Source organism: Vidua macroura, chromosome 1 (assembly GCF_024509145.1).
Source record: "Vidua macroura isolate BioBank_ID:100142 chromosome 1, ASM2450914v1, whole genome shotgun sequence".
Taxonomy (NCBI): Eukaryota; Metazoa; Chordata; class Aves; order Passeriformes; family Viduidae; genus Vidua; species Vidua macroura.
In genome coordinates this window covers 107,516,721-107,542,833 of record NC_071571.1, presented here as the reverse complement: position 1 = coordinate 107,542,833, position 26,113 = coordinate 107,516,721, and the positions used below count along the sequence as shown (strand labels likewise).

The 26,113-nt window shown below is 39.5% G+C and overlaps 2 protein-coding genes across 2 annotated transcripts in view; one reads left to right on the top strand and one right to left on the bottom strand.

The window, feature by feature from the left end:
• NPC1 (NPC intracellular cholesterol transporter 1) overlaps positions 1-8,854 on the top strand; it is a 26,715-nt gene extending 17,861 nt beyond the window's left edge. The window contains exons 15-25 of the mRNA XM_053992304.1: positions 710-837; positions 927-1,067; positions 1,629-1,718; positions 1,833-2,023; positions 2,802-2,917; positions 3,478-3,607; positions 4,298-4,498; positions 5,269-5,500; positions 6,566-6,679; positions 7,457-7,619; positions 8,229-8,854. Coding sequence (XP_053848279.1) covers positions 710-837; positions 927-1,067; positions 1,629-1,718; positions 1,833-2,023; positions 2,802-2,917; positions 3,478-3,607; positions 4,298-4,498; positions 5,269-5,500; positions 6,566-6,679; positions 7,457-7,619; positions 8,229-8,311 — 1,589 coding nt within the window. The 3' untranslated portion in view covers positions 8,312-8,854. The remainder of the gene's footprint in view (positions 1-709; positions 838-926; positions 1,068-1,628; positions 1,719-1,832; positions 2,024-2,801; positions 2,918-3,477; positions 3,608-4,297; positions 4,499-5,268; positions 5,501-6,565; positions 6,680-7,456; positions 7,620-8,228) is intronic.
• Positions 8,770-26,113, bottom strand: RMC1 (regulator of MON1-CCZ1). The gene is made up of 20 exons (XM_053992314.1): positions 25,876-26,113; positions 22,759-22,835; positions 21,343-21,427; positions 20,875-20,931; positions 19,701-19,787; positions 18,368-18,508; positions 16,679-16,782; positions 16,121-16,210; positions 15,367-15,472; positions 13,936-14,047; positions 12,904-12,948; positions 12,439-12,492; positions 12,003-12,131; positions 11,553-11,659; positions 10,711-10,830; positions 10,435-10,512; positions 10,178-10,282; positions 10,023-10,091; positions 9,665-9,890; positions 8,770-8,947 (listed from the first exon to the last, which is right to left on the bottom strand). Exons 1-20 carry the CDS (start codon positions 26,104-26,106, stop codon positions 8,868-8,870), a joined length of 2,103 nt encoding a protein of 700 aa, XP_053848289.1. The 5' UTR covers positions 26,107-26,113; the 3' UTR covers positions 8,770-8,867.

Here is a 26,113-nt window from a genome sequence, read left to right as displayed (position 1 = left end):
GGGCCTTATGATAACAGCATGTTGCAAGAATAAATGCAGTATAAAATATAAAAGCAAAGTAAGAATTTGTAGAGGCTGTTTAGCTTAGTTGTTCATTCTTACTATCAAGTTAAACTTCTGCTGGGGATAGGCATTGGAGTACTTTAAGAGCCTGGCACAGTTAAAAAGATCCAATTCTGAATCTGTCAAGATTTTCAGCCTGAAAGACTGGAGGTTTTTACGGACTTGCAGTGACCGACAAGTCTAAATTTGACCTTAGGAACAGATCAAATACCAGGGTATAATATCCCTATGATAGATTTATGTTTGAGGCTCACTTTGTAATGTTTTAGAGGTAAATCTTTTGTTGCCCTACAAGTCTAATTTGGCCTTCTTTCATAACAGCTTTGTTTACCTGCAGAGTAATTTGTCATTGGATCAACTTGCATTGGAGTGGCTTAATATTGAAGCAAGATGTTACACAGTCTGCACCTAAATTTGGAATTGAGTCATGGCTTAGAACTCGTCACTCCTTTGCACAGCCTCAGTGCTGTTAAATAGGTTAAAGACAGCAGCTGTAGCCAGGCTTGTATGGGCTGTTTTCTTTGCTCTGGAAAGAAAGGCTCTTTGTCCTGCTGTAAGGCTACAACTTAAACTGGATGTTTGTCTAGAAAATGCTCGTGCATTTCTAGAAGGGAGCTCTCTTAACAAACTGGGTCACTTCCTCCAGGGACACTGTCTACGATGCCAGCGGTTCGCACGTTCTCCCTGTTTGCTGGAATGGCTGTGCTCATAGACTTTATTCTTCAAGTCACTTGCTTCGTGAGTCTCCTGGGCTTGGATATTAAGCGTCAAGAGGTGAGTATAAGTGCACCTGTAACTGCAGTGTAATGGGGATGATGACATCTGCAGAACTGCTCTAACTCTGGCATTTAATCCGTTTTCAGAGTAATAGACTGGATATTCTGTGTTGCATCAAAAGCAGTGAAGAAATGAGTGGAGTCCAGCGTTCTGAGAACATATTATTTCTGTTCTTCAAAAATCTATTTTCTCCATATCTGCTTAAGGATTGGATGAGACCAATAGTAGTATGTATAATCTATTTCAAATAAGCAGTCATCTAAACTTGAGCAAAAGAGCAGTGAGCCTGAAGGCTTAAATAGGGAGGAAAAATCTTCAATACACTGAAAGAAATTAAGCATAAGAATAGAAATAAGCTTTTGTAGCTGCAGAAGTATTTCAGTAAATAGAGCCTTGATTGTGGATTGTCTAAAGCCTAGATTTAAGAGTTACATTGCAGTCAAATTACTTTAGCCTATGTAAAAAAAAAAAAAACCAAGCATGTGTTGGCTTCTACACTGCATTAATCCAGAGTGTTTTTGATGAATCTGTGATTCAGTTTAAAGTTACCATGCTTATTTACAGAAGGTGATTGTAACCTTCACTGATGATTTCTAAGAGTAAATTCCTTACAGTTCAAGAGGGACCCCTGAAGCACCTGTGTTGTACTACCGCTGTTGTATTAAGCCTGGATAACACATTTAAACTAGAGCCTCTTTGCATGGTTCCTGTTAGCTTAACAAATGACTCCTATTGCCTGTTGTTTTTGTGCAGTTCTCACTTCCATGGATTTGGTTTTTTTTTTGCAGATAGCAGTGTTTGTGGGTATCCTGTCATTCAGTGCAGCAGTTATACACAATGTAGAGATTGGACTAGATCAGTCTCTCTCAATGCCAGATGTAAGTCTTATGATCATGTCACTGTTTAGCAGTTTGTGGCTGAATTGAAACCTTGATACTTCGTTGTGCTACCTCAACATTCCATAATAGTAACTCCAAAACTTTCCCTTGAAGGACTCCTATGTAATAGATTATTTCAGCAACATCAGCAAGTACCTGCATGCGGGTCCCCCTGTCTACTTCGTCCTAGAAGAAGGACATAACTACACCTCTTTGGAAGGGCAGAACATGGTGTGTGGTGGAACAGGATGTAATAATGATTCACTTGTCCAGCAAGTCTTCAATGCTGCGGAAATTGGTAGCTAGTAAGTCTGTCATGCTTGTGTCTGCATAGTTGCATGGAAGAGATGTAGCTGAGCAGTGTGTCCTCCTGATTTACTCAGGCTCAGCTGTTGGTCATAAACTGACATTCTATTTTATTTGCTTTATATTGTGGATTTGGGAGGGAAGGGGTTTGGAAGCAGCTGTGACAGTCTTTTAGAATGAGGATAAAACCTGTCTGAACTGATGGGATACATTGATGTACTTGGGTTTGGAAAAGGGGCTTGATCCTTCAAGGAATCTTGGAATGGTAGTAAGAAAAACTTGTGAAAACCTCTCAGCAGGGTTATGATGTTCTGGAAGATGGCTGCATCCTCAGCTTCTAAACCTGGTGAATTAACTAGGCTAGCCTAGGGAGGCTAAGCAGGAATTTTATCTGCAGCTAAGAACTGAAGGAAGTCTTTTCCCAGTTCCTTCCACTGTAGTTCATTTCAGCCAAACTGAAGGAGGAACTTTACCTGAGACAACAGGGTGTGGAATAGTATGGGGAACAGAGTAGGCAGGAGAATGGAAAGCTGAGCTTGGCAGCAGAACAGGATGCAGTGAAAAGGCTCCTGCTGTTTTCTGGCTGCAGTGTTCTGAGCTACCTGAGCATTATGGCTCTTGGATGGGGTACTGGAGCATTGGACCATATGAAGAGCTGTGTAGATTTGACAAGAATGAGTTGATATGGCATAAGTTGGCACTGGAGAGATCAAGTGATATGGTTTGGAATTAAACATAAAATTACTGATGATGGATATGTTGTGTTATTTTTATTAGCACGAGGATAGGCTATGCCCCATCTTCCTGGATTGATGACTACTTTGACTGGGTGAAGCCACAGTCGTCCTGTTGTAGAGTCTACAATACCACTGGACAGTTTTGCAATGCTTCAGGTATTGGCATCCATCTTGTTGCTAGTGAATTAGTTTGGTTTATAAGTTTCACAGCCAAAACATTTTCTCATGGTATGAGTCAAGTGAATACCTTTTCTTATTGTAAGCAGGAACCTCTTGAGTTGCCCTCTTAATTTATTTGAACTGCTGTTTGAATGAGCTTAAATATTCTACTGGAATGCTGCAGACTGAAGACAGCCTACCTAGACAGCTAATGTAACTTGCTGTAAAAATTCTGATCCTTCTCTTGGCTTTCTTAGAGCACTCAAACTTGGGGCTCTGCTTTTGTTCAGGTCCTTCAGCTGGGTGTAGTTCTCATCAGATCTAATGGAGATAAGTGCACAAGTAAGAGTTCTCTGACGGCCCTTGCCTTAGTAGCAATAAATCAAATTAAGGACTACAAATCTTATATAGAATTTCAGGATGGATCAGTTCATTCATCAGTAAAAATCTTATGCTTTTTATGGAATTGCATCCTGTAGTAATGCAATTTAGAAGTTACTAGTGTTAGGAAAAGAATACTTGACCATGTAGATGACCTTCTTCCTGTATTTCTTCAGTCAGTGATCCATCATGCACTCGTTGTAGACCACTGACTCAAGAAGGCAAGCAGAGACCACAGGGTGAAGACTTCATGACCTTTTTACCAATGTTCCTATCGGACAACCCTAATCCTAAATGTGGCAAAGGGTAAGAGCCTTATTCTATAGACCCTGCTTAGACCAACGTGTCAAAGAAATGTGCTTTGGGTTTTGTCTGGAGGTTAGGTATCTAATGTCCTCCTAAAAGCCATACAAACATTGACATCTCATCAGTGCTGTACTATTTTCTGAAAAAAAAATCCAAATGCATCATCAACTAAATGGAACAGCAGCTTTCCCCTGTACAAAGAGAGACAATATCTATGGTCAGTCTGTTCTAGAATATCCTGCACAATTTTGAAATCTATTGTGCTCTGAAGCTTTTATAGTTTTAGAAACTGCTAGGAACAGCTACCAGCTGTTAGCCCTCTAAAGGGCACCTACAAGAGAGCTGGAGAGGGACTTCTTACAAAGGGGTGTAGTGATAAACAAGGAGGCATGGTTTAAAATGAGAGAGGGTAGGTTTAAATTAGATATTAGGAAGAAATTCTTTACTCTGAGGGTGGTGAAGCACTGGAACAGATTTCCCAGGGAACCTGTGCCCCATCCCTGGAAGTGTTCAAGGCCAGGTGGGATGGGATGTGAGCAGCCATAGTCTAGTGGAAGGTGTTCCTGCTTATGGAACTAGATGATCTTTATACTCCCTTCCAACTCAAACCATTCTATGATTCCATAAAATTATTTGTTATAAAAGCTAATGTATTTGAATAGTGCTGACATCTGATACCTGTTTTTATAGAGGACATGCTGCATATAATTCTGCTGTCAACTTTATAAACAACAAAACTGAGGTTGGAGCCACTTATTTTATGACTTACCATACTGTACTGAAAACATCATCTGATTTTATTGATGCTATGAGGAAAGCTCAGATTATAGCAGACAATATTACTGAAACCATGGGCATCAAAGAGAAGAACTACCGAGTGTTTCCTTACAGGTATGGTTAGATCTTTCTTGCCTTGGTGACAAATACTTGAGCAATGCAGAAAAGGTGCTGGCTAATAACGTATTAGAAACCTGAGTTTTGTCTAACAGAAGGTAATGCAGAGACTTGGGGATTTCTAGTAAAACTAGGAAGATGTAATTTGTATCCATAGCACTGGCCTCTTTCTACTGTCACTGATAACGAATTTAAATCCTTCACTACAAAGGTAGATCTGACTCCATTTTTTTGGCATTTCCTAGCTTTCATAGTAGGGTTTAATAGTTGAAACATAAGCAGATACGTTGACATGGATAGTTGTAAGCTGTGATGTGAATGTATTGACTTCAAATAAGTTATTTAAATGTAAAGCAAATGCAGCAGCAATGTCAAGTATAGGAGTACCACACTAAAATTGAGTTGGTATCTGTACAACTGAAATACTGATCTCTGCATCAAAGAATCCTACCTGTACTTTTGGTCCATCTGCAGTAGCTCCTGCAGATATCACAATGGATCCGAGCACCTGCCTTCTGGTATCTCCTATAGCTGCCTATATTGAAATATGAGAATTACACTGACTTCGAGACCATGATCATTATTTGAAGTGTTAGTAAGGAGTTAACTCCTACAGAATGTTACATGACATTCCACTGATACGAGGAAGCCAGTTTCTGTTGGTGACTTCTGTTGAGGGGAGCTACTTTATCCTTAGCACAGAAGCTAATCTAATATCAGCATATAAAAGGGAAGATGGCTAATGACAGCCTCTCTTTTTTCTACAGTGTGTTTTATGTCTTCTATGAACAATACTTGACAATTGTGCACGATGCTATCTTTAACCTCTGCATCTCTTTGGGATCAATATTTCTGGTGACAACTGTGCTTCTTGGTTTTGAAGTATGGGCTGCTGTTGTGGTTTCAATAACTATTGCTATGATAATTGTCAACATGTTTGGAGTGATGTGGCTCTGGGGCATCAGCTTGAATGCAGTTTCATTAGTAAATCTTGTCATGGTAAGTCAACACGACCGCTCTTTGCTTCTGTTTCCAAGTTTTGAACAGTTCTGTGTGCTATATATATACTTGTGATACTGAGGAGTATTCTGCTACTAAACTTTGACAGGCCTTTGAACAGTAGTGGAACTATCTTAACACATCCAGAAGAAGAGAAAATAAGTTTATTCTGACAACTAGTCCTAGTACTAATAAGATACAGCAATTGAACTGATACTGCATCTGGTGGAGATCACTCTTGTATTGCAGCAACAGCTGCGTTGCTGCTGTCTAGGCTAGGTGCTGCTCCACATCAACACAGGTGGCTTGTGCTGAAGGAGAGGATGCATAGGTTTGTATTAAGGTTTCTGCTGTATTTATGTTCTACAGAGTAGATCTGGGATGTGCCAGCAGCAGTATTGTTCACTTTCGTAAGTGGATGAAATCATCTGGGCAGAGAGAGCCTTGGTAAAGCACTCCAGAACTAACTCCAGCAAGCAGCTATTGGTTGCTCTGGCTTACCATCTTCTCTACAGGTTTATGGCAGGTCTGAGGGTTAGTGTAAACTGTTGGCCCATGTTACAATTAGATGTATGTTCAAGGAAGTCTATCTACTAGATAAGGCTAAGATTAGCCAAGTGTTCAGTTAGTGTTGTAAATTACTGATGAGCTGAATTGTCATGGTATCAAATCAGGATGTATATTCAGTGTTATTCTAAAGCAATGTTATTGCAGCTAATAGTTGTAAACTGATTCTAATGTTCACTACGTGCACTGCATCAAAGCCAGCTTGCTTCAACCTCAGGAAGCTTGACCTCTGAAACAATCTCATGTTCCACTTCCTGTTTGATTGTCTGTTAGTAATAACTGGTGGTAAAACACCACACAGTGTTTTACATGTGTGGTAGACACCTGCAACAGCCTCTGGGAAGCAACACTAAGTTTGTAACTTCCCATGGTACTTCAACTCTGGGGACTGATGACAGCTGCTAGGAATCTTTCTAGCCCATCGAGAATTCTGAGTAGAGACCTTGCCATCAAAGTGCTCATCTAACTGAAGTCTACACGTGTGCTTTCACTCTCCAGAGCTGTGGTATTGCTGTGGAATTCTGCAGTCATGTGACAAGAGCGTTCACCATCAGTACCAAGGGCAGTAGAGTGGAGCGTGCGGAAGAAGCTCTGTCTCACATGGGCAGCTCAGTGAGTATCTGCTGGGTGGGGAGAGGAAACGAGTAGCCAAGTAACAGTATTACTATTTTAAGAAATGTTATAGGTGACAGTCTTAAGTCATAAAGATGGCCTTGCTTTTTCATTTTGGAATGCTTAAAGCTCTTAAGGCCAACACAGGCTTCTACTAGTAATAGGGGTGATGAAGACTCATTTTTAATCTGATGTTATTACTACCTAATAGTTGAAGAGAGCTAAATGCTTTAGCTGAACTAGTAGTTTGGATAACCTCAAATTGTCCCATTAAAATTCAAGTATTTATCTTCCAGATAGTCAAGGTGACTAGGAAAGGTGGTTGTGAATATGGGATGCAGTTGGAGCTTGTAGAGAACAAGCAGGACTCAGTGTTTAGGCAGTACTGTCATGTCACTTGTCTTAGACTAAGTGACATGTATGGGGTTGTAATGGACAGTTCTTGTGATATGTGTACCATACCCAGGTACAGAACTTAACTGGAATGTGAGTTAAATTAAGTAATGGTTTTCACTTGTATCTGCTTGAAACAAAAATTAATTAGGTGGCTGCACAGATCAGAGTGGATTTTTAATCATACTGAGCCTGTCCTGTGGGACCAAAAAGATGAATTCTTCTCCTGAGTGCATCTTGATTTGGTTCTAGACTGGCAGGGCAGGAGGTATACTGCATATAGGAGCCTTAGATTACACAGAAATGTTACCAAATGCTAAATACTTGAAGGAAATGGATTACCTAAAGTCCTACTTATCACTTAAATACTGTTGTTACTGCCAGGTTTTCAGTGGTATCACGCTGACCAAATTTGGAGGAATTGTAGTATTGGCTTTTTCCAAATCTCAAATCTTCAAGATATTCTACTTCAGGATGTATCTAGCTATGGTTCTGCTGGGAGCAACACATGGACTGATATTTCTTCCAGTTCTGCTTAGTTACATAGGTAAGATGTGACAGTCTGCTCTATACCACACTTCAAACAAAAATAGCTGTCTGGACTTTCCATGACATGGAAAGGTTTGCAGAGATGAAAAGCAGCACTTGGATGTGCCTCTCTCATCCAAGTGACACTGCAGGCTCACTGCTATGGGCTTGCTGAACTGAAGTAAGCACTGCCTGGCCCATGTGGTTGCACTTCGCTGTGCTTTGTGAAGGTGCCTGCTGTCCCAGAGAGCAGCATGATTAGCATGTTTCAACTTGGAGACAGGATGGTGGGTGGAAGCAACAAACCTCCTGTGGGTTACTGCTCCTGCGTTTGCAGAAACAATCTTGCCTTTCAGTGAGGATAGTCCAAGCATTATACTCTTGGATTTGAAAATGCATGTGTATAGTGTAGCCCTTAAGTAAGGCTCAGTTGAAGTCTACCTTTAATGGGCTTGAGACTGATGGGACTTGAAACCACTGCCTTTGTTGGGGCTGAGAGCAATTAACAGCTGAGCAGAAGCATGTTTCTGACTCTTAAGCTGGCCCTAGACAGTAAGATCACATATGCTTCCTGGTAACTGATCAGCTGAAATGTGGAGCCTTTGGATAACTGTGTTCTCTCACTCAGGCCCGTCAGTAAATAAAGCTAAAACTCGTGCTGCACAAGAGAGGACCAGAGGTACAGAACGGGAGAGACTCCTCTACTTCTAGTTTTTAACAGTGTTCAGTGGACTGCCTGAACTGCGGCTTAGGCCCAACTCCTAAGAACTGAAGCGCAGCAATGTTCTATGACTATCACACTGTAACCACCACAGACTTGACTCCTGCACAGATTCAACTAGAAGATACCAGCTGCAGCTTTGGACATAGCTTTAAACTCAGGAAATGCTAAGTGTGGCTGAAGTAACAGTATTACTAAATCTAGATGTGTTAATAAGATTACTAAAACACTTCTGTTTTCAAGAGGTTGCATCTTTTTCCTTCAGAAACCTAAACCAGCTGTAGTGAGAGTTGAATAGCATTTTGTCAATGAAATTAAGGTGATGTGTATAAGAATGGACTGCTAAACCACTGACACTAATTTTAAATGCAGGTCAATGCAATTTTTGTCTCTATTTTTAGGGGGAAGCCATCACAAGTTGTAATATTTTTAGTACTATTTGCCAAAATGTGTTGTATATACTTTATTATAAAATAGCAATTTTGTAGTTCAAAAATCTACTTAAATGCAATAAATTAAGTTTATACATTTCAGTTGAAGAGTCTTTCAGAATGTTGTGGGTTTCATGAGAGCTTGTTCTCCAAAAACTTGTTTGAAGAAAGTGACATGTTCTTCACAGTGCTCACCTACGGAAGACAAAACAAAAGTTCCATGTTCGCTTTACAACTCCCAAACCAAAAACCAAGATTGTGTAGTTTCACTTACCTTCATTTATTGGTACTAATTCTCATCTTTAATGTGTTTAAGTACCAGAGTTGAATAAACAGAAAGCATTGGAATACTGAGGTATTTCCAGTCCTGTGACTGGTATTCTTGAGGTGAAGCAGATGTTTGATCTAGTTCATGGATCTAACCAGCAGATTCACAGCCATGAGAGCCCTTTACTGTCACGATGCAAGAGTGTGGGGTGGGATTCTGTGCCTACAGAATGTCTGGTTATTATGAACATGTTGCTAGTACAAGCAGTTTGGCTTGGCTTTCAAAGAAAGAACTGTAGCATAAAACAGGCCTTGAATTTTTGTAATTAGTGGAAATAGACAACTGAACTCAAAGGTTTCCCAAGCTGGTTGCTGACTTCAGGAGAAAGCACTAATTGGAGACAATGGCTCTGCTAAGCAGTGAGAGCAACTGCAAGTCAAACAGGTTCATCTGCAAGTTTATGTTTAGTTCAGCCTCTTTACTCCTGGATGCAGTAGACAAAGGAGTAAGACAAGTTAATTTGGAACTGTGTTTAAAGGTGAGTATAAAATATAGGCTAAACTGTGCCAAGAGTTTTTATCATCTAATACAGGCTCAACAGGATTGCACAACTGAGTATCTTGGTCAAACTGCTTATTGCTTACCTGGTGTGAAGCTGGGGTTTCCTCGTAACCGCTGGTTTCTTTGTTCAAAGAATCGGAATATGGTGTAGAAAAGCATCTCATCCTCTGCTTGTTTCGCTGCATCGAGGAATTTGCGGGCTGAAATACTGTCGTGTCCTCCAATACCCCTGATGAATCTCAAGGCAGCCAAAACTTGGTGTTTGGACAACAGAACTTCCACTATTTCATCATTTGCTGTGGAAAGTCTCTGTGAAGTCAATCACAGCTGTAAGACAATGCTTCTAATGCATGCAAATGATTGATGCTACCTGGTCAGGGAAGCTGTCTGTCCAGTCTAACACACATGTGACATGGAGTTACTAGAGTCAGAAATGCTTACTTTTAACATGTCCAGCGAGAGCTGATGTGCAGGAGGGTAAATGCTTTCCAGGGATAGTAAGAGACAAGCCTAGGGCGAAAGTAGAAAAAAACTTAAAATTCTTCTAGACTTCCCACTTCCCTCACTAGCTTATTGGAGCTACTTGTCTTACATACCAAGGGCTTTGAGTCACTGAGCACATGGTACTGCAGAAACTGATGGAGCATGTAGAACAAGTTGTGTTGAACAAGGGTTTTGATGACCAGCTCATACAAGTAGTGCTGTGAATGTAGGAAGAAGACAATTAAAGGCATGTCTTTATATGTGTTTTTACAATCTACAAGTCAATATTGTATAGAACTTACACATGTGACCAAGACTGGACTAAAACTTCATGGAGTAGGGCAATGTACTTAGCACATAAATGATTTACCTGAACTGCAATCTGGAACTGGTTGAGAGAGCGAATGTATTCCATCAAGACAGCTATAGTGAACTTGTGAGGTGCTTCCTGGACAAAGAAGCAAGCGTTAAGTGGAACTTGCATAGCTTCTCTGTTAATATCCCCATAAGAATAGGCATCAAAATACCCTAATCCTGACAAAGATTCCTGCAGCCAATTTCAAGCCATCAACTTAGGTTGGCTGATCTGAGACTGCTGCCAAATTAGCCCTTAAATTTATTTCATTAGCCCTTAAAATTAACTTACCTTCTTCTCTGTAAAAACAGATAAAACATGTGTGTACATATCAGACTGGTCAATAACTGCTTGAGTGCGGACAGGACGTTTCAGGAGTGGATTACTTCTACTCAGGCCTGTTTCTACCACCTAGGAGGAAAAAAAGGTCTTTTAAAAAGAAAACTCTAGTGTAGTACAGTTCTGAGTCAGTCTCAGTTGTACAGACTGTTTTCTGTTTCAAACACAACTATAAAATTGTTGTGTTAACAAGGAAATTAATATCTGTGTTCATGTTATATTAGATGCATCTTCTTCAGTGGGGATTTAATATTAGATTTAAAACTGCTTTTTAAAGTTACATAAATACATCTGCTCTTATATACCTCAAAGCCAGGAGCTGAATCTAACTACACTGACACCAGCCCTCAGGCTTAGAATAGTTTTGAGTATGTGACTGTACTCTGAGTTGGTGCTTGAATTTGGTACTTTAACAGAAGTAACCGAGATGTATCAGGACTGCCTATTATGCCATGATACATGTGCAGTGAAATCAGTCCTTTGGAAACCAAAGTAGTAGTTATTGATTCCGAGTTGCTTTTTCAGCTTCTACCTTCTCTCTGCTTTCAAGCACTGGGGTATTTTAACTCATCACTCTGGAAATGAGCTATGCAGCACCTGCCACACAAGTGTCAAGTGGGAGTCTCAGTGCATTTTCCACAGTAGACTTTCACTTGTGAGCCTGAGGCAGTCAGGACCTTTTGGGGTAAGCCCGAATTTCCTAAGTAGAAAGGAGCATGCCTTCACCTTGATGCACCTGAAAAGCAAACAGCATTTTCCTGTCTCTGTAAGCTGCTACAGCTAACATGGTTTACCATTGTATAGCTTTGCTCAGCTTCCAAGTACTTCTTATATTCATAATTCAGTTTGTCAAAAACAGTTGCAATCACAGACAGTGATCCTCTTTCTGGCTCACTAAGCACTGAAAAGATAAAAAGAAAGAACTATGAGAAGAAATAACCAGGCACCTGAATGTTGCCTTTTTCAAAAGGTGATCTATAGTCTCTATCTAATTTTTAACTTTGAAGAAATACTTTCAGTCATGTCAGGTGTATTTAAATTGAAGTGGGGGGAAAGTTTAATTTTTCGTGCTGTTAAATTCCTTCAGAATAGTGACTGAGGGGAGTTGAGGCAAATGACATCCCAAAGACCAAGGCAGCTTCAGAGGTGATCTCAAATCTAAGAACAGCTAAGCTAACTTGGGTGAGTATTTATGAATAAACAGTATTGTACTTTCAAGATACAGAAAACACACTTGAACTTACTTTGAGAGCATACAGACAGGATAACCATTTTGCATTCTTTTCTTTGGAGAAGGAAATCCATTAGTTTTCCTTTATCTAGCAAGAGGTTAACTACAGGTTCAAGTTTCACTTGAAGACTCCAGAGGTAACCTTGATTTGAAAAAGTAAACAAAGTGAATTGTCTTGTACAGTATAGCCTAGACATACAACTTTTCCACCCTTAAATGAAAACACATTGAGATTGTTTATTTGCCTTTCTAAGCCCATATTTTAGAGCAGCATTACCCTTGAAAAGTTGTAGTTGAGATAGATAATCCTCAGTTAACAGTACCAAAAGCAATCAACTCAGCAGATGTACCTAGTAAGTCACTTCAGTTTTAAGCTGCTTTGTGCACTGAAAGTGTAAACTAGCCATCCTGGTACCAAGTATTGTAGAGTCCAAGAGCTCACCACTTACCTTCACTTGCACTGATGATAATATCAGGTTGAAATACAATCCAAGAAGAAGAATCTAAATGTTAAGGTTTTAACACCTATATTAACATTGATACTAAACTGTTTCTCCTGAATTTACATTACTATAGAGAAGCAGATCCCATTAACATACTTTCATTTACTGTCACTTCTGAGGTTTTGAACCATGTTCTTGGAATGATATCTTCAATTTTATGGTGTACCTATTCAATATTTTCATACACATGTATCAAATAACTAGGAAATGTGGTATTATACTAGACTTCAGCATTTACAACTTTGTGAAAGCATTATGAGGCTATTATGACACATATTATTTTGTCTTGAAGCACATGTGCATAATCAGCTAAAACTGCTCTGTTAAGGAGCCAAGGTAACAAATGCTACATTCTTCCCTGCTTGATACATAGAATGAGGTCCTTACTTTTTGAGAGGATTTAAAGGATACAGAGTTTACATGGAACAGGAGCCTGACTTGTCACAGAAGCTGGGCCTGCAGAAAAAAGAACATCAGGCGAAGAACAGTAGTAACTCTGGCAGCTCTCCTATACCAAGTATTTTATGCCGAAAAGGTAAGTATGCAGTGTAACACTCTAGCATGTAGTCAAAAAGAAAGATCCATTTGTGTAGCCAGATCTACAAAGAAAATCTGACACTGAGAAGGCAAACAAATCCTTCAAAACATGACTGTTTTGTTTTTCAGCCAAGTGAAATAATGCATGCCAAAATATTCAGCTCTAGTACTGAAATTCTAAATACACAGATTCCATTTGCTGTATTTAAATGTATACTCTTTAAAAGGAAGAGTGGTTTGTACATTCTATTCCTAACCTTTGTTTAATACAAATCTCCATCTGCAGATTTATCATACTTGCTATCAGATGTTGGAGCTTTTAATGTGCAATCTTTTTGTATAGAAGCATCTTTCTCTTCTACAAAGAGAACCTCACTGCTTTATCACCTGCTAGTGAAACTATGCTCAGGCTATTTCTATACTTCCAGCTTGAGGATAACTACCTGTCACACTTCTAGTACTGGAGAACAGAAAGTTAATTCAAGAAGAATCTAAGCATTGGAGTCCTAACACTGATTGTAGCATTACTTCCAAACTGATCCCAAACTTGATTCTGATCTTGTATTGTCTTTCAGCCTCTAACTTCATATAAGCCAGAAAAGCATGAAGTGCTTTTGAGCACCCACAAGCTTTGAGAGCCATGGCAAAAAACTCCCTGAACCCAACATTTTTCAAGTGTAAAAGCAAAGTACTATAGGAAATGTGCCCCTTAAACAGCAACTCTTCTGCAGTTGGCACACATTTGGAACACCAACTTCTGCTCAATTGCTTCTTACCTTCTTCCTTCCTCACTCTCTCAAATATGGATAACTGAAGTGTTAGTAACCTGAAGCACTCCTGTATGTGAGCTGTTATATTTAAGTACTCTTGCTAAGTGTTAGGTTATTCATTATATAGTGGTTCTACCTGCTACAGGTATTTGATAGGGTTGTATTGATCGAGGTGGAAGTACAAACTGATGGATAGTTGTGGATCCATCAAATTCTCCTTTTAGCTTGATGTCAAATATAACTGAAGTCTGCAATTAAAAAGAGGAAGTTAGTATTGACAAATGTGAATCACCACCCATCTGCATGCATTCAGTCTGCTTTTCACATTTCCGTCTAGTATTCTCTGTTAGGATCATAGAATGGTTGGGATTGCAAGGGATGTACTGGGATTGATGACATTTTTCACTGGTCAGGCTGCTCAAGGCCCCATCCAACCTGGTATTGAACCCTTTCAGCAACGGGGAATCCTGTTCCAGGGTCTGACCACCCTCACTGTAAAAAGCTCCATCCCTTGCATCCCATCTAAATCTATCTCCCTTTGGTCTAAAACCACTGCCCTTAGAACTGTCACTACATATCCTAGAAAGAAGTCTCTCTCAGTCTGTCTTGCACAACACATGACTTTGACACTGCATAGTTAAGGATGCTAGAAACTCGGAGGAAAATTATCTATCTTCCCCTGATATCCTCACACTTCTACCATTCAGTCTTGTTCAACTCAAGTCACTAACACTTCTAACCCAGTATGGACCACCAGGGAAAGCAGCTTTGCTTTCAGTGCCAGTGAAACTTCAATTACTGGTGTCTCCCAAAGGCAAAGTGAGTAATGTTTTCTGGGTTTCTGTAGTCATGTTTACAGCTTGACCAAAATGCTGGGGAGGAAGTGCTCTGGGTTAAATGCTAATGTGTAGAATTAACATGAAATATAACTGAAACATGAACTAATCCTCCTAAGAAGGTAATGTGCCCCCACCAAGAGAAGATAATACAAGAAGTCCAAGCCTTTTCCCAAGTTAAGAGCAAAGTACCACTTCAGCTTAACCACTGACCAAGCCTTGCTGCTGTGACTACAGACAAGAAGTTTTACCTGCGCTACCAGATACACATGAAGGTTTGTATTCATACAAGTTTTTAGAGAGCCAGTCCTTCAGACTATATGAGTGTAAGTTTGTGTCACAGAAATAGTATAATTCAAATGTTTGTGATATAAGTTTCCCAGGATTGATAATTTAGTATCCAATTTAACTCTACTTCTTTGTATAATGCCTTAAAAGCCTACACAATGTAGCAGCAAAGCATCATAAGAAACTGACAAGAAGCAAAAACAGTGTAAGAAAAAAGCAGGCATTACCAGCAGCCCTGATTAGCCCATCAGGATAAAAGGATAAATTTGTATCTCTTACAGTGTTATGGTTTTGTTCCTGCAAATATTCTGGCTTTTGGCCAAGCTAAGCCCAAAGAAAGCCCAAATAATTTCTAAATTAAATTATTAGGTTATTATTAGGTTATTAAAACCTGCCCCTAACTTCTCAAAGTTATGGCACAACACAATATAAATAAATCAGACCTCAGTATCCTGATGATGCACTACCACCAAGTTATCCACTACATTCAGTGCAAACTTCCCAGTTCTGTTCAGCTTTAAAATATGTGTCTTCTTACAGGAGCCCTCTCTATGGAAACAAAGAGAAATAAGAACTGGTCAACAAGCCTATATAAGATGTCTTTTTGTCCTGGTTTTGCTGGGACTCAGTTTATTTTCTTCCTAGGAACTGGTACAGTTCTGTATTTTGGATTTAGTATGAGAATAACACTGATAAGACACTGGTGTTTTAGTTGTTGCTTAACAGTGCTTACTCTAAGTCAAGGACTTCTTGGTTTCCCATGCTCTGCCAGCAAGCAGGTGTGCAAGAAGCTGGGAGGGAGCAGGGCCAGGACAGCAGACCTGAACTGGCCAAAGGGATATTCCATACCCTAGGACATCATGCTTGGTATATAAAGTGGGGGAAGTTGGCCAGGAGGCACAGATCAGTGCTTGGGACAGGCTGGGTGGTACGTAATTGTTACTGTGTCACTTGCTTTTCATAAGTTTTATTCCCTCCTCCATGCGCTTTTCATTACTACTACTATAAGCTTTTACTTTATTTCACTTATTAAACTGTTATTATCTCAACCTATGAGTTTTACTGTTTTCTGATTTTCCTGCCACTCCCACCAGGGGTTTGGGGGAGCAGCTGGTGGTACTTAGTTGCCAGTTGGGGTTAAACCACAACACTGACACAGATGTGAACTGCCACCAATGTTCTTCATTCTGCCCTTACCTGGGTAAGTGATAGAGCACTACTTCTGCTCCTGTACTGTTGGAAGTCCTTGAGTGATGCCTCAAATAGAGAACGTAAAGCTGCCCGTATCTAACAACACAACAGGATTAAAGCATTATTTTCAATTAAGAGCTCTACCAGTCTCTTAGGTAATCTCATCCCTTCTTCTAGGATAAAATGTTTGATTCTAAGTCAGGTAATCATTTAATTAAAAGTGAAAGATTAAACAGTACTTGCATGAGTATAGGCCATGCATTGTGATCTATCAAGTTTGACATCCGTGAACAATTCCCCTACCAAAACATCAACTAAAAAGTGAAACATTCTCCAAACTTCAGTGGTAATCCAGAACAATCTCATGTAAGACTTCTCCATTTGCTTCCCCTCCCACCTTGCTCCAAGAGGGTTGTTTAAATGCTTTGTTCAAGGCAGTAAGTGAAGTGATTTAAAGCAACAGCACTGCTAAAACAAGAAACAAGTGCAACCATTGTAACATCCTTATCTTCTCCCAGCATTCCCAAACCTTCCCAAGAAAGACCTGATGTGTAAGATACATACATTGTAGCCATAGCAATATCTCTTTCAGAAAGGCTGAGCTTGGATGACTTGGGTGCTGCAGGTAACTCAATTTCAAATTTTGATAGTTTTGACATGGTCCCGCTCTGTAAAACGGCAAAAGAAGAACTGTCACAAACTGAACCAGAAAGGGACGAGCCGCCTTTGCCCAAAAGCTGTATCACCAGCGCCCCCACGAGGCGAAGGGCTGTCATAGCCCAAAAGAAAGAGTTTTGTGCTTTCTTTGCTAAAAAAAACCGCAAGCGATTCTTAACACACACTTCTCTAACTTCAGTAGCTTTATCGTCTTGATTTTATGACTTCAGCTACAAAAATATTTCTATTTCAATTCAGTCAAGACACATTTGTATGCAAATCCCAAGTACAAATGGTCTGGAGATCTCAAACAGCAGTTCTCTTAACTTACTTTCCCTCTTCCAGAAAAGTATATGCTCCAACCCTTAAATAATTGCTTCCTGGGAAGGAGAAAATATCACTACCTCCTACTAGTCACAGTCTCCTTTAGTTCCTGCCTTCTACTTAGAGCATGTCCCTTCTCTTGCCCAAAGTTTCCGCTCTCCTCTATGGAATTTATATTTAAGCAAGTTTTCAGTTTCCAAAGCTCCTACTGAAATTAACTTCCTATTCTTACTGATTCATTCTTGAGTGTGAAGTATGAATACTACAGAACTATTTCCTTAGCTAGACCTCTATTTTCAAGTATTACTTTCGTACAGGACCTTTCTCAGGAGATCTTTAAATATGACCTTCTGAACACAAGACAAAAATTATTTAGCTTCAACCTACAACTTGACACAAAATGTGAAGGAGGGGGAACCATAACCTAAGTTGTTAAAAAGAAAACTGAAAGGCTAGTAGGTTCCTCCCAGCCACCTAAGGGAACATCATGTCAGGATGCAGCGCAGACCCTACATAAGATTAACACAAACCAGGAAACTCATGTGGATAAGATGCTTTTTAATCTCTTCACTTAAATTGCCACAGCAATCTTCCTAATCCATTGGCAGGAGCAAGACAAATACTGTAGTTATTTTCCTAATTTTTAAAATCACCTGACTGCATCATTAACTGAAAACAGATTCTGGTTTTCACAGTGCACTTTTTCCAAGATAAAAACAAAAATATTTTCCCAGTAACAATAAGTGTTGCCCACAGCGAAGAACACCAAAAGAAATAACTACTGTAGACAAAGCCCTCTCTGGCTTGGGACAACAGTTGTTCCTTAAATGCTACCTTTTTCCTTTATCTCTTTTTCATCTAGTCATATCTGGGAGGTTATAATTATAATCACAAGAGAAAGGCCTTTATTTTTTCTTTATCATACTACAGAGAGCAAATGTTCATATTAAAAGTAAATCATAAATACCTATTTAAGTGAAAAAAATTATTTAAAGAAATTAAAGTTGTAAAATATTTAGTCACCACCAATCTTTTCTTTCCTTTCTCAAGGTCAACTGCCCAGCCTTGTCTGGACACACATCTTTCCAAAGAGCATGTAAGAAAGACTGAATTACCTAATTTTAAGCCATCACCTAGGAGCTGCCTTATAGATTTACTTATTGTCATACAATGATGTGAACACATCCGCCTTTTGGAAGAAATTCAAGCAATAGAATATTTGGATGAAGAAGCAGTTTAGGAAAAAATTAAAATGACAAGTTTACCCTTTACCTTGAAATAGAATGGCTGCAGGACATTGCCAAGGACAGTGGTTGAAAGAAGGATGACAGAGCTCTCTGGACAATACATGTACCAATTGACATTAATACTCTGATTCTTCAGAAGCTTTAAACTTCGTTTCTCTGGCAATACCTGGAAACATGGAATATTAGCCTTATATTACCACCAGGATTCCAACAGCATAAGTGGTAATGCACAGGCAAGGAATGTTAAGCACGAAAGAATTAAGTGTAAAGACGTTTACCATGCTAGAATTAAAAATCAGAAACCTCACAACTACAGCTGAGGCCCCACTTTACTGTAGCTAAGGAAAGAATACACATCAAATACTAATGATCTTAAAGGTGATGTGTTTTCCCACTCATCCAGATCTGGGTATAAGTTCTGTGCACAGTGGAGAAAATACCTAGCTTGATACAACTAGTGAAGTTTTATTAAAAAGTTCTTCTTACAATAATTCTTGCTGCCTTCACTCCCCAGCTTCCTCAATCTTTTATATTTTGACAACTAAGTATATAAATCAATTCTCTTCAAGGGCTTAAATATCCTCTCTTTAAAATGACACTTATTTGATTTAGTCCTTTTAGCTGCAGGGTTGACATTCATAATCTTTTCAGGCGCTAAATTTATATTTTCCCCTCAATCAGCATGAAATAATGCTGCATTCTAAGTTATTTTCTTTAGTACTAGTTATTAGTAACAGTAATTATGAGAAACATTGTGTCTCAGTTCCAGGACTGAAACTACTGGGAAGTGCACAACTTTTTTTTAAGAAGTGTTTAAATATCCCTCATGATGAATGTTAGAAAGGATTATTTATTCATCAGACATCTTTAAAAACACATGCAAAGGAAATTACATGTTACATAAAGGAACTCAATGAGGTCAACACAGGAGAAAGCTGCAAGTTGCAGAAGGGTACTAGCTAGTCAATTATTAGTTCTTTGCCACCTTTTAAGCATTTACACATCTTCCCAATGCTGATTTGTTTTGTGTGAAGCTGTATTTCACATTAGATTTAGATACTCATTTCCATACAAGCCAAGAGCATCTCATAATCTAGAGTTCCCAAGGCTTAGTTGAGTACTCCTTTATACAAGGTCTTAAAACCTGTAAATGATAAATTTGCCCTGCTCTAAAAATGTATTCTTCTTAAAAATTAAAAAATTGTAGTCCAACCAATTGTAGTCTACCAAATGGTAGAAATTGGTTTTTTAGCAGTACACTTTCTGAGTTACAGAGACAAGAAAAGAATTCAAATATGCTGTTACAAATTTACATTTTCACATCTCTAAGCAAGTCCCATGGGAGTTATTTGCATTACCTGGTAGAATTCAATTCCTTGATCTGTGATGAAGACAATTTCTGTAGAACTCGTCCAGCAGAATCCTAGAATATTGGCATTCTTTGTCTTTTAACAAACAAGCAAACAAACACTCTTTTACTTGGAAAAATTAACTATTCAGGTAAGCTAATATTACTAAATGAAGAACACGAGACCAAAGGCAATTTAGGTATCCAGTCTCTGGAGTTAATGCTTTTGGCCAACCAGACACCCAGCATGCATCAGTTGCTTTTATAAAGCATTCCCAAATTACATATGAACACAATTACTGTATGGCCTGGATTTTTGGCAACATGTAAGATTTACAAGTTTATTATACAATCAAATTTTATTTTCACCCTAGATAAAACTAAGTTCCTCTGCTTCAAATTCTACTGCCAATTCAACGAGTTTCTGACATGAAAAGCAGGAAGAGATGTTGAGAGAAACTAAAAACTAAATGGAAAAATTTGCCATGACTTCACTCAGAATCTACTCCTATTACACACGGAAGTTTTATTACCATAAAGGTTTTGCTAGAATGGTTTACTTTAAACTCATAATCCTAAATAATGAAGCAGACAGTGTTTCAGCTTTAAAGACTAGAGGGATAAAAGGATCTGTGTAAATCAGATGTATAAAAATTTACTTTAGCATTCTATTACCCAAAAATGTAATTTGTTTTAGTTAAAAGTTGGAAAATATCAAGCAATTACAATGATACTTGTTTCTGGTAAATAATCATCAAAAAATAGAAGGATTATTAAAAATTAGCAAACATAATATGAAAACTAGTAATAGCTAGTAATATTACTAATTAGTGACATTGGGAAAGAACATTCACATTAACATATCTAGCACTAATATAATCACTGTCCACTGTTTCTGTATCATCAGCACTTTGTCTCTTCTCCTTACCAAACCTTAACATTTGTTGCCCCCACAGCATTTCTGATCCCTCTAGGAAACAATCACATTCACAAGACATAGAAGTTTTTTTTGGTATTGTTAATCCTGTTTGCTCACTCAATTTCAATGGACAGTAGTGCTTACATCTCTCCTTTCCTTGATGTTAAGTGTTTTTAAAGGTACCTCAGTTAGCTCTCTTGTAGTCACCAGCCTAACTAACATCAGAGTTTCACTTAAGCATATAAGCTTGGGACATTTAACTCACCTTACATTCCTGTGTATATTCTAGCTGAGGGCTATCTGGAATAAAATTCAAAAAATCCTGCAAAAACACCCATTAAGTGGATTAGCAATTATGAAGCACAGAGATAGCAAAGAATAGATAGCAAAGAATAGATATAGATAGCATACATACATACATACATAGCAAAGAATAGATATTAGTTTATCCAAGTGTCTTAGATGGAATATATATATATACATATATAGTGAAGAAAAACTTCTGTTCCACCTCACCCTTGACAGAGTTGGCTCCCCCTTACACTTTTTGTTTAAATGATGACACTATCAAGACAACAATGTTGCCTGACCAACCTCTCAGGATGATGGAGGAATTTTCACTACAGCTGTTGCTAGCCAACAAACTTCTTGAACATTTCTCTCAAAGAATTTTAGTCTGGAAGTAGAGGATTTCCTGCTCCAATTCCCTAGCTGCAGGGTGTACATTTCTTACCACACTTTTCAAAGTTCTCTGCACAGCCAGGATCTTGTTCCCCAAGGAAAATTTGATGCACTTCACTTCTCCTTTGTCCTCCATCCTATACAGAAAGAAACAGAAGTTATGGAAATACAATCTAAAAGTTATGGAAATCTTAAAGAATATACCCTAAATAAGGCAATGATGGAGGAAAAAAAGTGTAATGCAAATGCTTTTGAATACAGATTATTACTCTTGCCTGACTAATATATTCAAAACCCAGACTGACAGAACATTGCAGCTCACTCTTCAGAGGTCCTGAACACATCAATTGCAGAACCATGGCTAAGCTCACACAAATTAGCACCTGAAATCACTGCAAATGCTCAGCTCTGTTGGCCTGTGATGTAGAAATTGGAAGACTTGTGGGACTCTCCAAACCTGCATCCTCAGTTCTGTGACACCAGCATCCTGTAATCTGCTCTGTTACTTCCAGAACTACTGCTAGTTGACACAAACCTCCTTGCTTTCCCACTAGGACACAGCCTCTGGAAGAACTACTGACGTTAAAAGGAGAGTGAGGCTGTTTTCACACCATTAAAATAAATTTAAAAAGTATTCTTATCAAACAAGCATCAGCACAATTGGCATGAATAAGGTATATATAGTTCCTCCAGCATATGCTATTAAGTCAGGCCAAAGAGAGAGTCAAATATAAAAATAGTGGAATATCATGAAGTTTATTAAATATTTTCAGCTCCTTCAGAATTGATAAGTGTAATCAAATAAAAAAGTAAAATAAACCCAGCAACTTTCAGGACAGGCCCTATGCAATACCCAAGAGATCACAGTAAACACATCTTGATTACAAACTGCTTCATCTGTATTTGGATTGATATGGAATAAAGGAATACTTCCTTACATATGCACAGCAGAGTACAAAGAGCCATCACTCTTAACAGAGACATACGTAAAATAGTTTACTGTCGTCAAATTCTGCAAAAATGTTTCCACAGGAAATGGAAGACAAAGAAGCCAATTCAAATGAAACAAGGAACAGAAGATGAGAAACCTGTATCTAGGTTTGGACATGTGTGTTCAAAATGCACACATGATTCAAGCACACATGATTGTGCTTGAATCACAGACATCACTTGCTAAACTGTATCCTTGGATAAGTCCTTGGATAGGAATCACTCTCTCATATGTATAGCATATCTTAATAAAAGACTGTTGTTTAAAAAAGGAAGTCACAGCCTAATTACTTTTTCCCCCCAGAAGACCATATGGAGGGAAAAGCATAACCTCTTAATTGCAAGATTATATCTAAGAACAAATCAAAATATGATCACAACTACTTTTAAGTTTAATGCCTGGATTACAGTGGATCAGGACTAACCACTATATAATTTGAAGATTCCATCATTCTATCCCAAGATAAATGTGCCTTACCTGAAGGAAATAGGATTTCTATCCTCCAAACCTTTAACAACAACTCCTGTAGCTCCACCAGATCGAACAGCAAAAACCTACAAAAACGTTTTGAACATATATTTAACTCTTTCAAAGTCATAACCTTCACCTGCTTCCTCTTCTATAAGCCACACCTTCTATTTTTTTTACTAGACACAATTTTTGTTCTTCTGCAGATCTGACAGTTCACACTGAGACAATCTGGAATTGGGAGTTTACTTTGAGTTGTCAGATTGCATGGTACTGCAACAGTCTTGCAGGCATATTCTGAACTACTGGGCAAGTAAATAAGAAATTTATTAGGTTGGATTTCACCTGCCTTACTCTCACTGCCGTAAGGTCTTTCTGGAATTCGTCGGAGTCAGCACTTCTCCTTTCTCTTCCAAGTGTCCCCACATGACTTGCAAACTTTGTCACTTTGCTCTTAGCTTAATTTCCCTGAATTTTTCACCCCCTTTCAATTCCTGAAATTCAATATATTCATTAAGAAAAAAAGAATAATTACAGCTTTCCTTGTGGCACAGACCCAAGTGACCATTTCTTGGCTTTATTGCTTTTAAGCAGGTTCTCCTTAATATCCGTATGGGCTCCTGAGAGCTCAGCTCAGTACAGCTAAAAGATCCACAGGCTGTCATGAGGCTTATTAAATTAAATTTAAAATTAAATCAGTAAAAATCTTTATAAACCTTTATCTTGGTTTTGTTTCTTTTATATTTTCCTAAGTCATGTACTAGTAAAATTATCTAAGACATCAGAGCATTGTTTAAAACAAAAAGGACTCGGCTTGGGGACTGGGAAGAGATGTAACTCAATGACCCAGAAGCCTGATCCTGTCAGAACATGTTATTAAAGAGGAATAGTTTAATAGCAATAGATTTTCATAGAGATTTTCAATAGATTTCCCCTGAGGAGTTTCAGCCAACATGCCCTAGCAACTGAAAATTCTTTAGTCCAGTTTCACATATACATGTACAAAACCTACTAGAGATATGACATGTATTGAGCTGGGAAAACAAAAAACAAAAAAAAAAACAAAAAACAAAAAAAAAAAAAAACAAAAAAAAAAAAAAAAACAACAACAAAAAAAAGAGTCATAAAGAGTCATGCTGTTACAAACTTTACCTAGCTTGAAAAAAGTCATGCAAATGCCTTATTGGTACTTGTTGTATGTGCAGCAGCACTAAGCACACAGATCAGGGCTCAGGGTGACAGGGACATTGTCCTGTAATATCAGCCATGCTGCCAGTCTCCTGTGCTCAGGCAGGAAATACAGGTATCAAGATTCTAAATTGCAAGCAAGTCCACAGCCTTACTAGAATGATAAATACTAAGTTAAACTATTTTTAGTATTATGAAGATAGAAAATGAAGGCAACACTCTTTTAATCTCTGCAAGATGAGAAGGTTGCATGGACAAGTCTCACATGGGAAACTGCCATTGAAATGCTGGTTAGAAATGATTCAGAGACACGCTGGAAATCAAACTATTTTAGGTAACAAGAAAACAGAGAGAAATAAATTTACACTGGAAAATATGAATCTTTCAAGTGAGCTCTCAACAACCAGTTTCTATGTAGTTATATTGCATCCACACTATGATACAGTGTGTCCAGATAAGGTATTTCAAGCGGCCCTCAAAGATAATGGTTTATAAGAAGAAATATCTGGAAAGTGGCCCAGTGGAAAAGGACCTGGAGATGCTGGATGATAGCAGCTGAACAAGAGCCAGTATATGCCCAAGTGGCCAAAAAACCAATGGCATCCTGCCTGTATCATCAATAGTGTGGCCAGCAGGACCAGGGCAGTGATTGTCCCTCTGTACTTTGCACTGGTGAGGCCACACCTCGAGTGCTGTGTCCAATTCCAGGCCCCTCAATTCAGCAAGGATACTGAGGTGCCGCAGCATGTTCAGAGAAGGGCAACAGAGCTGGGGAAGGGTCTGGAGCACAGGTCCTATAAGGAACGGCTGTGGGAGCTGGGTTTGTTTAGCCTGGGGAAAAGGAGGTTCAGGGGTGACCTTATTACTCCCTACAATTCCCTGAAAAAGGCTGCAGCCAGGTGGGGGCTGGCCTCCTTTCCTGGCAACCAGCAACAGAACTGGAAGACATCATCTTAAGCTGTACTGGGGAAGGGTTAGGCTGGACATTAGGAAGAACTTCTTCCCTGAAAGGGTGATTAGACACTGGAATAATCTGTACCACCTCCTGAACTGGAGCTGTTTAAGGAAAGACTGGATGTGGCACTCAGTGCATGGTCTAGTTGACAAGATGGTGTTCGGTGAAAGGTTGGACTCGATGATCTCAGAGACCTCTTCCAACCTAAATGATTCTGCAATCATTCTGAACAGAGTGCAACAGCAAGAAACACACCCCAGAAATATTGCTCCCTCTCCAAACATGCCACAGATCATGTCCACACATGGGGCAACACATGCCAGCTATATGGGGAAGAAAGCCTGAAGGTTTTGACTCCATGAATGCTGAGGTCAAAGAATGGCTACAGGAATTCGACAGTGGAATGTATCCACATCTGTATAAGCCTCATGACAGCCTGCGGATCTTTTAGCTGTACTGAGCTGAACTCTCAGGAGCCCATACGGATATTAAGGAGAACCTGCTTAAAAGCAATAAAGCCAAGAAATGGCCACTTGGGTCTGTGCCACAAGGAAAGCTGTAATTATTCTTTTTTTTTTTTAATGAATATATTGAATTTCAGGAATTGAAAGGGGGTGAAAAATTCAGGGAAATTAAGCTAAGAGCAAAGTGACAAAGTTTGCAAGTCATGTGGGGACACTTGGAAGAGAAAGGAGAAGTGCTGACTCCGACGAATTCCAGAAAGACCTTACGGCAGTGAGAGTAAGGCAGGTGAAATCCAACCTAATATATCGGTAAAGGAAAAAAACTAAAATTCTACCGCCTCTAGCACGATGACAGGTCCTGAAGGGAAACAGCCGGGCTCATGCCCGGCGGCCGAGGGACTGCAGGAAACCAAAGGTGGGCAGGGAACCACAGGCAAGCCGGCGAGCAGCAGCGGGCCGGGCTGAGCCCACAGGCCCGGACCCGCAGCCCGGGCCCGCGGCAGGGCCCGCCGCCCCCACCTGCTTGTTGGCCTCGTCGAAGAACACGCAGTTCACGGGGTTCGCCTTCTCGAAGTGCACGGGCCGCGCGCACAGCGCCAGGTAGCAGCCGCCGGCCTCCGCGCCGCCCTTCGCTCGCCCCTCGCCGCCTTCTTCTCCTCCTCCTCCTTCTCTTCCCGCTGCTCCTGCTGCCGCTCCCGGCGCCTCGTCCTCGGCCGGCCCCGGCGGCTCGCGGCCCGCGGCGGCGGCCATGGCCGAC